General features: G+C 39.7%; 1 protein-coding gene across 1 annotated transcript in view; it reads left to right on the top strand.

Moving 5' to 3' along the window:
• Positions 1-12,431, top strand: part of LOC130101515 (uncharacterized) — a 57,539-nt gene that overhangs the window by 26,987 nt on the left and 18,121 nt on the right. Inside the window, exons 29-42 of the mRNA XM_056267288.1 lie at positions 59-270; positions 428-616; positions 737-879; positions 1,017-1,179; positions 4,195-4,278; positions 4,453-4,590; positions 6,179-6,295; positions 6,415-6,632; positions 6,754-6,944; positions 7,350-7,562; positions 7,650-7,801; positions 11,456-11,533; positions 11,647-11,726; positions 11,826-11,907. Of these exons, the coding sequence (XP_056123263.1) occupies positions 59-270; positions 428-616; positions 737-879; positions 1,017-1,179; positions 4,195-4,278; positions 4,453-4,590; positions 6,179-6,295; positions 6,415-6,632; positions 6,754-6,944; positions 7,350-7,562; positions 7,650-7,801; positions 11,456-11,533; positions 11,647-11,726; positions 11,826-11,907 (2,060 nt within the window). The remainder of the gene's footprint in view (positions 1-58; positions 271-427; positions 617-736; positions 880-1,016; positions 1,180-4,194; positions 4,279-4,452; positions 4,591-6,178; positions 6,296-6,414; positions 6,633-6,753; positions 6,945-7,349; positions 7,563-7,649; positions 7,802-11,455; positions 11,534-11,646; positions 11,727-11,825; positions 11,908-12,431) is intronic.

Here is a 12,431-nt window from a genome sequence, read left to right on the forward strand (position 1 = left end):
GTGTATAAATTAATATATCATTTATCATAATCAATAATATAATTTCTAATGTCCACAGGTTCATTCAACATGGATACACCCTGGGTCTATGTCTACATTGCTCAAAAACTAACTCAGCCCCAGCGTGGCATCACTCAGTTTAGCTCTGAGGTCACCACACGGAAACTAGTGAACATCCGAAGTGTTACACTCGAGGGTTTCTTCAAGGATAGGGGTAAAGAACGGCAAGGCCAGCTACACCTTTTCACGCCGACGGTCAGTTATATCAAGGCGAGTGTACCTTCTGTTCAACACATGATTGAATCACTCAGTTTTTCTGTATTTCTGTCAAGCTACCTCATTCCTGAGCCTCAGAAATGTTTAGATGGTCCCCCTTGAGCAGCTTCAGGATAAGTGCATGATCTTAAGTGTACTGGTATCGTTCCAGGTTGGTGGATGGAGCATGATGGGTAAGCGTGGATTTAATGCTTCATACTCCATCAGCACAGCCTGGACACCAGCCTTGCATGGGGAAATCTCTGTTGGCAATGGTAAGCAAGTGAAGACTCTGGAAATGAATGCAGGCTATGGCAAGCAGGACCTCAATATTTCCGCAATTCTCAGTACTCTGGATAAGGTACCAGAAAACATGTGTTCATGCTTTTGAGGTTTAAATGTGTGTCCAAAATGTGTACTGATCCAAACCTGAATTTGCATGAAAGTTAGCCATTCTGGACTTTGTTTTCTCTCTGAGCAGAAGCTAAAGAAGAGGCTTCTGATGATGACAATGACCCTGTCGGATCTCAAAAACCCTTATGCAGAGCTACAGATGGAGGGTGCCATAGAGGAGATACGGAAGGACAGGAGGGTTTATCAGAAAAGATGGAAGCTAAATTTCAGGTCTGTCCTGACTATGAAAACACTAAGAATAGTGATGACAGTGGCGACTGCAGTAGGAGCAATGCACTGATTTTAACCACAGTGCTGTAATACACCATATCTATAAGCGTGTTTAGTTATGTTTTTGCTTCTTCCAGCAGACAACCATTCGAATTTCTCCCTCAGAGTCTCATCCTCCAGGAGACATTCACAAGTGATCTACATCAGAAGGTTTACACGTTGGAGTCAAAGGTTCTAGTCCATGGAAACAAAAAGGCCATTCACATCCTGACTCTAGGTTTTCAACCACAGCAGCCATATGTGAGTCTAAACTTTTTGTCATAATTGTTTTCATCGGCTGTATTACAGTACATAGCCTATTTTGGTAGAGTCACCCAAGTAATTTACCCCACAATTAAACTGAAGTCCTTGCAGTAAGTCAGGTATGTTATGTTACATGGCTAGCTTTGTTAATTGACAATTAATGTAAATACTAGAGCCATATGTTTTTTATACAACAGTTCAATAAACAAGACTTTATAAGAGTAACATTTTAGACACAATATGACCTGTTGCTTTGTCTGTTTTTAATAATAACTCATATGTGTGATATATGGTTTATTGAAAGCATAAATTAAAATTATTGTGACATGTGAAGGGGGAGTAGAAATCATACATGCGGCAGGCTTCTCGACAAGAAAGACTTCCGCATAGGATACACCTGTGTATCCTCGCTCATAGCTCCTCTGGAAGCTTCCTCACTCCTCGATCCTCGCCTCCTCGCGGTGCAATTAGAGAACTGAGATGTCATTCAAGATGGCTGATCTCGATCGGTTTCCGGGTCACAGGCTGGAGGACGGAGGAGCGAGGAAACAAGGAAGCATCAAATTGAGTATTGAGAAGCACCCCATGCTTCCTCCTATCTAGGCTGTGTTCCAGTCCAAAATTGTCATGACCTTCACTCGCTAACTTCCCTCCGTCTCGTTCACTCAGAGATGCTCACAAGTCTTTGAGCTAGAGTCCAAGTCAAGTCTCAAGTCTCTGTGCTAGAGTCCAAGTCAAGTCTGAAGTCTCTTGTGGTTATAATAAGTGTACAGCATCACGTATAGCGACCCATCCAGGCTGCATAGAACACTACATATCTATATATAAGGAATTCAAAGCATGTAATATGTTATTATGACTCCTTTATCTATTAGCATAAAGTATCAGCTTTGATTTTGGTATATAATCAGTGTAAACAGGCTATTGCAACATGACAAAAACACCAAGAATGCTTTACTTTTATGTTAATATCTGTATTTTGGCGTGAAAAAATTTGTGCGATCTCTCAGCCGCGTGTGGCTCGGGATTTCCACGCCCCCGCCATCACTTGCAGATCCATGTAGGCCTAATGTGCACTGCCTACGTAACTAATCATAGCTTATAAACTACTGTAAGTCAGCAACACATCACAGACTCTCAAACCAGTGTAACGTTATAACTAAATGAAACAACAATTATCCTGTAACCTGTTTGCAGACAACGTTAATAATTAACGTAATGGAAGCCAGCGGCACGTAAATTATTACGTAAATCGACCACCACAAGTTTGGCAAATAAACAAACGCTCATTAATATTTCATAAGGAAGACAGTCGGAGTTAACCTCCCGTAACGTTAGGTTGTAGCTAAAGCAAGAAGCAAGCTAACGGTAGATGGTCAATGCTGAGCTAAACATGTTTACTGACCTCAGGGTGTGTTTTCAGATGCCTGATGAAATTAGATGGGGTTGAGCCAGAATCTTTTATCCTGATACCGCATATTTAGCATTGAGCGCTTCTTTTGTTTGGGCTGTCTTGTTTGAAGTTTTTAAACCCAAAGCTTACAATGAATGGCACAGCAGCGGCCGGTGCAGTTGACATGTTTGTTTGTTGTCCTCTTATGTGTGGTCACGCGCGCACAGCCGATACGTAGTACGTGTTACGTAGGCAGGTTATAGGTAACGGAGGGAGGGGAATAACAGCGAGCTCATCAGACGTTTCCTAAAAATAAACTTTGTTCACGAGTCCCGCAGCTCGAGTCCGAGTCGAGTCTGAAGTCTTTCGAGGATGAGTCTCAAGTCGAGTCTGAAGTCACTGTGTGTGCGAAAGTCGCACTCGAGTCCGAGTCTCAAACTCGAGTCCCCATCTCTGCGTTCACTCGGATGTACGTCATTGCTTACGTTGAATGAGTGGCGGAACCTTTGCAATAGGCTGAATTGGAACGTGCTAATCCCTTGATCACTCCACTATGGGGTTGATTTACTATTTATTTTTTTCCCTTACGAAATTGTTTAATGCAGCATTCTATATGTATATACATTTTTTTAAATGAATATATCATAGTTGTTTGTGGTGGGGTAAATTAAATGCAATATCCGTTGATGTCACAATCGTGTTGCATTCTGGTATATGGAGCTGCCTGAAGTGTAAATATGAAGTAGACTCGCTCCCTCTGTCAAAATCGAGGGAGCGAGGGTCTGTCCATATAAACTTCCCTCGTCCACTTCACGCAGTGGAACGCACTTCACAATGGCGGCAGGGATTCCCCCAAGGGGAAGTGCTTAGGGAAGTTCGCAAACGCGTGTCTAAAAGTGGACTGGAACGCAGCCCTAAACAACACTCACTTCCTCTACTACTTTACCTTGTTTTATGCTAGAGGTGGACAGATTAGAGCCCCTAGTGGACGGTAGTAGGATGACAACCAACTATAAACCATACAGTAGTAACAGAACTCTGGGCTGTTACAATCAAGTTAATCCTTCACATTCTTTAAACACCCACAATCCTTTGTGCACATTCCAATTCGACGGACGGAAACCTTTATAATGTAGCAATGTGGACTTACTAGACCAGTGGTGTCCAGTCCTGCTCCTGGAGGGCCACTATCCTGCAGAATTTAGCTCCAATCAAGGTCTTCAGGGTTACTACAAACTTCTAGGCAAGTCTATTGGGAAAGGTTGGAGCTAAACTCAACAGGATATTGGTCCTCCATGGTCCAGTAGCAGGATTGGACACCCCTGGACTCATTCTAGCATTCAGTGCTGAGGACGACTCAAGCATAGAAGGCTTAGAAGGACTGGTCTAAGAAATATCCTCACAAGGATGCAGCCTTCCTATTATGAAGCACACAGACATTTGTTTAATTTCTGAATGAATCAGTGTTTGTGAATAAGTTGGTTGAATGAATGATCCAAAGAGCCAGACAAATGTGATGCAAACAGTGAAAACAGTCTCAATGCTGACTGTTATATCAGCTCAACAAATCAGATTTCAGGAATGAAAATAACTGTTGTATAATATGGTTTATTTGTTAGGTGTGCTCCTCAATAGTCCAGTCTTTCAGCACTGAGAGAATTCCTCAAGACTCAAAGATCTGCGTCACAGTCCAAAACAAACAGGTAAGCAAGCAGAGATATTTTATGTATCTCTGAACAGTGCCAAATTACACCTAAATAATGTACGGCTAGTCTCATATATAGGTCATATATAAGTCATATGATCATAATTTAAAAAATTTAAATTACATTTTGTCTTTGTTCCTGGGAATGTGCTAACTTCACCTCTCTGTGAAGAATGTGCATAACATTCAGGGCAGGTTGTGGACTGGAAAAGAGGAAGTATTTGCAGCCTTTGGTCAAGTACAACTTCATGACCTAAAAACATCTCAGCAAGGTATTACAATGAAAGCAAACCTGTCCCAGCTGTTTCAGGTAAACAATAACACATTATTTTTACTTTGACTTGCCTCTAATCTCTGTAAACAAGTTAGCAAGTCTTTAGTTAATTGTATTGTGTTCTAGTTTACCTTCATGCGAAATAACTTCAAAGTTTGCCTTTACAACAGTACAGTGCTGAGAAAAAGTGTTTGCCTCCATTATGATTTTCTGTATTGTTGTATATTTTTACACTGGACATCATAAGATCTTCAACCCAAATATATAAACCCAGTGTCGCTCTGTAAAAAAGTAATTCCCAGCTAACAACTTTTTGTTATAAGAACGTTTTCCAAACATTCTGTTTTGGTTATGGAAAATGATGTTAGTGGAACTTTTTTAAAAGGTTCGTATGATGTTCCTGAAACATTCTTTCAAACATTCAAACACCTGCTAACAAGCAGAATCACTGAAGGAAAGAGAAACAACAAGAATAGAAACTATGACTTCCAGCCACAGCTTAAGATGAAATCAACTGAAGATAAAAGAATATATTAAATCTGTCAAAATCTCAGCAGAGGATTAAACAACTCACAGCATTACATCTTCACTTATTACAGTCCAGATTGTCTTTATTTCTTTTATGCATGTACAGAAGTTCTTATTGAGATTAAGAGAGGCTTAGATGTTTGATGTTTTTTTTTTTTAAATAGGTTTTGTTAGTTTTTGCTTTAGTTGGCCTCTTGACCCTCTACTTTTATTAACTTATTTATCTTTTAGCAATTGTAATAGTGTTTAAGAGAACATTTGTGAATTGATAAAGAAAGAGAAGGATGGAATTAGCATATAAACACATCTGCTTTAATAGCAGTCAAATGTACCTGTGGTTTAAATAACTAAGTTAGATCATTAATGAAGAAAATTAGTAATAAGTGAAGTTGTTTTGACAGAAATATCACTTGTAGTGCTGACAAGATGTCTGCCATCTGACAAGATGTCTGCCATCAAACACCACAGCCTCTTGTGTAAGCGTTGAGACACACTTAGACATCAACACTCATCATACAAACCTCAACAATGGTGACAATCAAAAAATATTCAAATCTAGAATCCAGAACGAGAATCCAAAAAAATAATCCAGCTGTATAATTTATTCATGCTCCAATGCACGTTGGGACAGATGAACATATTTCAGAACAACTGACCTAAACACATAAAAATACCAACAAAGCTTTGATTCTTGCTCAAAATAATAAAGCAATTTATTAAACAGCAACAAAGAAAGCCACAGTGAGCCCAAAGAGCTGCTGTGCATCCATTCTGAAGGATGATCGCTGTGAGTGGAATCCTGGAACAAACAGTAAAAGTGCACTATGACTAATGAGAGGAGCGTTTACTTGCACGTAACTTGTATTAAACATTTTTGGTCTGTTTAGAAATGTTGCCTTGTGAAAGCGAACCAAACCGAGAAGAAATTGCACCAATTGTAACAATTCTGATCCCTGTTTCAGAACAAAGCAAATTATCTACAGGTGTGAAAATGCCCTTGGAGTCGAATTCAGATGGAAGGCAAAGAATTTTCACAGCGATGTTGTGTTGCACCTTTACAATTTTTCGGTGGAATTAAGTTAACAGTGTTTTTCAGCTGGATTTCCCAAAATCTGTCAGCCTAGATATTGAAGTGCTCAGTAGTCCCAAGAACACCAGCGAGTTTGAGTCTCACTCTGAAGGGAAAATAGCCATTGACGACAAGAATTATCATGTAAATACCTTAAAAAGTGCTCTTTTGCAAGTAATTTATTGCATATTTCTGAGCGTAGTTCTGTTGATGAATGCATGAACGGATATTGAGTGCTTTGCCTATTTTTCATTACATTCCAGGCACATGCAGAAATAATAGTATCACCTTTGGGAAACATCGGCAGTTCTATCAGCCTGAAGGCAGATGGAAAAAATGTAACACTTCGCTTTACTCAAGAAAACAAGATGGCAAATGGCAGTAGTGATGTATGCATCCATGCTGGCTTTCATCAGACCTTATTCCCAGAGCTCCCTTCTGATGGTCGTATTAATTTAGCTGCTAATTCTTCTTCAGAAAGGTAAACTGATAACAGCGGTTCTGTCGTACTGTGGGACAAGACGTACTGTGTTCACTGTGCATCATGATTGTTTATTACCTATCATTTGTTTTCAGCCTCTATCTTTTTTCTTTCTCTCTAGTTTTGTCTTGCAATGTACAGTAAAAAAGGAAGAGGAGATGTTTAGTGCTCATTTGAGTGGAATTCTACCACATGATCAGTTGCGAATGTCTCTTTCCGGGGATCTTGTCAATTCAATACGAGATCTCACTGCTTTACCTAATTCAGTTAGTTTGGTTGGAGTACTAACTCAGTCAAAGGGTCTAATTGAAGGTAAGTCCAAGATAAATGTGCCAATGTATATATCCATATACAGTATTGTATATATCCATTGCTTTCACCCCTGCAGCCTTGGGTACTCCCTGTATTTGTAAATATATAAATTTTTTTGGCAACAAAATGTTGGACATACTGTAACACACTGGCACACAGATTCATTAATAGTGTGCAAATTAACATTTCAGTGAAAAAAGTTCCGTTTCAGAAAGTTCAATGACTTTAAAGGAGGTCGACTTATGACTTATGGACAGTAATTTTCAGAGAGTAATCTGCCTTACTTCCACAACTAAATTGTCTTTTGTACCCCCTACATAGTTACCGAACCTTTGTCAGGTTTTTTTGTGATTATATTTCTCATATGTCTTGATACTCTCATGTTGTTGTGTGTTTGTGGTGCAGGAGAGCTGACCCTAGTAGTGGATGATTCTGTATATGGACTGGAAGTGACTCGTCAGCATGAGAGTAACTCTGGAGAAGAACTTAGTGCCTTACTATGTGTAGTTGCTATGGAAGAGTCACTGTGTGTGAACATCAGCAGCAATATGACACAGCATGGGTGCAGAAGTCTTCATACCCATCTCTCTCACACTTTCCCTTGGCTACGTTCTGCAGGTACAGTATACTCAGCGGCATTAGCAGACTCTAGTTATGGCTGTGTGGTAGAGTGTAATATGCTTCTGTCTCTGTCAATTGGAGCAGGGCTTCCATTTAACAGCAGCGCAGGTGTGAATGTGAACTGGAATGACAGCAGAGTCGGTGCCCAAATGGAGCTCCATGCAGGGGCCAGCGGCCTGAGAGCCACACTGGAGCAGAGTTCACGCCACAAAACACAAACGACCGGACAATCTCAGGTTAGAGAATCACGGTCATTCAGTAATTGAGAATCGCTGAAAGTCTCCCAGAGTCTCAAATCTCATTCACACTAACTGACAAGCAAGAACAAATTAAGTATGTGCACACTTTCTTTTTCTGGATTGTTCTTCTATGCCAGGAGTCACCAACCCGTCGATCGCGATCGACAAGTCGATCTTGGAAGCATTTTAAGTCGATCGCGAAGAGTTTTCAAAATCAGAGAAAAAACACCAATATTTGTATTCATTATTATTTATTAATTAAAAATGCACCATGTGTGAGCCTACTGTGTGTAGTAAATCGTGTCTAGGGGATGCAGAGGCGCGCGCGCCGTTACAATGACGTCATTTTTGGCTCATGCGGACGCATCGAGTATAAACAAGGCTTCACGCTTTAACCAGCTCAGCCACTTCACACTACGCTCACATCAAGCTCTTCAAGCTAACGATACGCAAGCTAACGAAACGATGGCACAACGGTGAGGGAGTAGGCTATTGCTAGTTTGAAATCTGCAGGGGTTTTCCTGCATAGACAATTATGAGGCGGCCGCCTCCGTCAAATTTATAGTTAAGAAACAATATAACGTTATAGACTACACACGACCAGAGTGCTGTTTTCCTGAATGCAAGCACGATTGAAACCAAGATATTGATTTCATAACAGTTCAATAAACAAATAGTTAAAATTAAGTTACTTACATTTTTAGACGCAATTACTGTTTTTGTTCTGTTTCAGCAGCGAAAATAGTTCCAAACAACAGAACCAGCGCATCTCACAGCAACACTCATCCATTATTCATCACTGAATGATTCAGCGTTTTGAATAATCGCTCGAGTCAAAGATTCAATTAACGTTACCCATTATTAAACCGCCTCATTCTGAATCAATCAGCCGTTTGAACGAATCGTTTGAATGAATGACTCAATGACTCGCTCATTAAGACGGCCGCCTGCCGCTTCTACTGGCGGTTTAGTTTCAAAGTATCATTCTTTTCAACATTCCTTATTTGTATATTCAAAAAATATTCAAAACAATCTCATAATCTCATTTAATACAGTTATAATTTTTCAATGTAAATTATTTCATTTGATTGGTAACAGCCTTGTCTTATTATTTTAATTGAATGTATTGATAAAATGTAAGAATTTGAAATGAAATTTAGAGCATACCAGTACATTAAATAAAATTAGGGGGAAAATGCCCTTTATAAAGGTACAAAAAAATTATTCCGATAAGAGTGTTTTCAAAAATGAAACATTGACAATTTAAGTTTAAAGGGAGTAGGCTAAAGCCTCTGTTTAGGCTATAAAGGAAATGTAATTTTGCCAAAAGAAGAACTTTTAAATTAAATAAATGTTAATTTTAAATCAGCCTACTTCAGTGTGATATGTTACCATATTATCATGCTTAATTGAATAATTGTAATGTGATGATCAGATGCAGATATCTAAATCAAAGAATATGGGTGGTTGGCAGGTGGATTATTTTTTATTTTTAACAACAGATTCGAGTGACTCAAAGTGCACCAGATTAATGAATTTATCTTTAAAATGTACAAATTTTTCTCCCGGGGGGGCATGCCCCCGGACCCCCCTAGTGTTACGATTTTACCACCTCCGCCTCATTTTGAGCCAGGAAAAACCCTTTATTGGCTATTGTTAAAAGGAGATCTGTGTTTTATGTTGTTGGAAAAGGGAAAGAGAAGTGCTGTACATGACTGTTTTAGGCCTGTAATTGATTGATTATTGAGGTAATGAATAGTAGTAGGTCTGTAATTTGTGTGAAAATATTTTTGAAGAATTGAAGGATGACTGTTGTCATAATATTTTGTATGCTAGTTGCACTTACCATTTTGATTTGAAATAGCCTATGTTTTAAAAGGGAAAATGAAACATTATTGGCTTAGGCCTGTAATTGACTGATTATTGTGTTTATATATGAGTAATAAGCCTGTGGATATATACTTAACAATGTTATATTACTGTTGAAAATGTTGCATTATAGTTGACAGTTTGTATAGTTATATACTATTTGTAAAGTTAAATAAATATTTTGCTAGTGACTAACAGGCAACAAAGAATGTCAAAGTAGAACTACATTGTGGCCTTGTTTTTTCATAATTTTCTGCAAGTGGTAGATCTTGGTTTACATTTGGACTTGGGATGTGATCTTAGGCTTGAAAAGGTTGGTGACCACTGTTCTATGCCAACCCCAAGGAGGCCACAGGGGATCTATGCCCTAATTATACTCTGTCTTGAGTAAAGACACTTTTTCAGGACAATAGTTAATGGTTAAACTAAAGAATGCTACAATGAGAAGGAGGGAGCCATAGGTGATCCAACCAACGCTATCTCACGACCAATTCGTCCGAATTTGACGAGTGATTAAAAGATGGCTAATTCGTACGAATTCGTACGACCTCACTCGTACGACCTCACTCGTACGAATTTGTACGATTTGTCTAAACCCATGTGATGGGTAGGTTTAGGGGCGGGGTCAGGGGTAGGTCATTCGTACGAATTCATACGAATTGGGCAACTCGTCAAATATGTACGATTTAGCAAAAATCGCACTAATTCGTACGAGTGAGGTCGTACGAATTGTTACGAATTAGCCATCTTTTAATCACTCGTCAAATTCGGACGAATTGGTCGTGAGATCGGGTTGGATCCAACTCTATTAGTCATTTGGTAAAACTGATCATCTGGAGAGGGAGCCAAACCAAAGGGGAGCAAATCCCTACTTCAAGACCCAACCATTTGGGGAGGGAGGTAATGAAACAGAGGGAGTCTTGAGAGTTGCATCACAATGAAAAAACATTCATCCCCCCTGAGAGTCGAATGTGCTCTGTGCATACGCTAGATTCTTATCCCTCGAGAGAATCAAGCAACAACAGAGCCTACCATGAATGCATCGCCATGAGTGCCTCCCATTTCCTTGAGTACCAAACGCGCTCCGTGCAAATGCTAGAATCTCATCCCTTGGGAGAGAATAAAGCAAGGACAGCTTACTGCAATTGCAATGCAATTAGTGCACGCATCTTTTATCTTACACTCCCAGACAAACACTTTCTTTCTTCTGCAGAACATAAAATAAGTTATTTTGAAGAATGTTGGTAACACAATAGTTTTGGTGACAATTGTCTGTCATTGAATGGACCAAAAAACAGTTTTTGTCAAAATATCTTTCTTTTACACAGAAGAAAGAAAGTCATACAGGTTTGAAAGAACTGGGAACTATCCCTTTAATATTTTTCTCACACTGTATAAATGGGTTTTAAGCTTAAAAAATATTTGGGGGGTCCATAGTTGGTGTCAAAAAGTTTGACAACTCCTGATCTAGAATGAGTGAATATGCTGGTCCTCAAACCATTCTAACATCCATGTGGGATAAATGTGGACACATTTTTTTTTATAATTGTATCTGTGTTTGTTTTGAAACAAATCCCTGCCTTAATCAAACAAGGAGTAATAATCACTTGTTGAAGAATAAGCAAGCCTCAGTTTAGTGTGCATTCGTATACATATGGATGCCCCAGAAACTCCTTGTACATTCTGGGTCATTTCTCATGTTGTTGAAGGGAAATGCCTCTGATTCCACACTCCTCTCCTACAAGTAAAGCAAACTGAAGGCACAGAGGCTTGTTTTTACAGGTGAAATGCACAGAGGGGATGGACACGGGCCACCTGCTGGGCGTCTGCTCTGGGCAGGATGAGGAAGACTCATTGAAGGTACATGTGTGAGAACATTCAAAGCTGTTTCCTTCTTTTGAAGAATGATTCAGTGGTCACTGTGAACATTTCATTGTGTTTGTACATCAGAACTCATCCTGATATTTGTATAGGTTGGAATCAGAGCCAGTCTTTCTAACTCTCAGAGTTCAGCTTTCTCATTTGATCTTCAAGGTCACCACAATACCCACAGGTATTGTTATAGGAAATATCAGTAAATATACATAACGAGACACAAATGTAATGTATGTTTAGGCTGTCCAGAGGAATCAGTTTTGATGTCTTTTTTTAGCATTGGGCTAATGGTGAACATTTCCCACAACATATCAGCTTTACATCCGTACCTGCCATTTGAGTTTCACTCAAAATCACAGGTATGACAATCAGGTTACTTCCATTAAGCAACACTACTATGGTTCCCTTTCAAGGGAACTTCGAGCTGCGTTTGAGACGCGGTGGGAACGCTCTGCGTGATTGCGTCATGAAGCACGTGTAAAATCAGTCCAATGGAAGCCCGATACGTCATAGGTGACGTCATAGACCAGGAAACTATAAAACACCCTTGAAAACAGACCGCGACAGCTTCTGTTGTCTTCAGTAAGCGCTCTCTGTGACTCTGTCCTTGTCTATTTATTGTTGTCTGTCCGATCATTTATATATATATCATTATGGCGAGCAAGCAAGATTACAAACGTTGTGTTGTCCCTTGCCCTCGTTTCATTACGGGTGGGGACACACATCAGATGTGTGTTGCTTGTTTGGGAGTGGAGCATGCTCAGTCGGTCCTCGAGGGGGCTGACTGCGAGCATTGCATGAGTTTGTCCATGAAAACTCTCCGCTCTCGCCGGGCATTCTTTGAGGAGGATGGTTCCGTTCGTGTTCCCCGAGGTGCGGGTCC

The sequence above is a fragment of the Rhinichthys klamathensis genome, unplaced genomic scaffold (genome assembly GCF_029890125.1).
Source record: "Rhinichthys klamathensis goyatoka isolate OS25496 unplaced genomic scaffold, OSU_Roscu_1.1 h1tg000011l_1, whole genome shotgun sequence".
Classification (NCBI taxonomy): domain Eukaryota; kingdom Metazoa; phylum Chordata; class Actinopteri; order Cypriniformes; family Leuciscidae; genus Rhinichthys; species Rhinichthys klamathensis.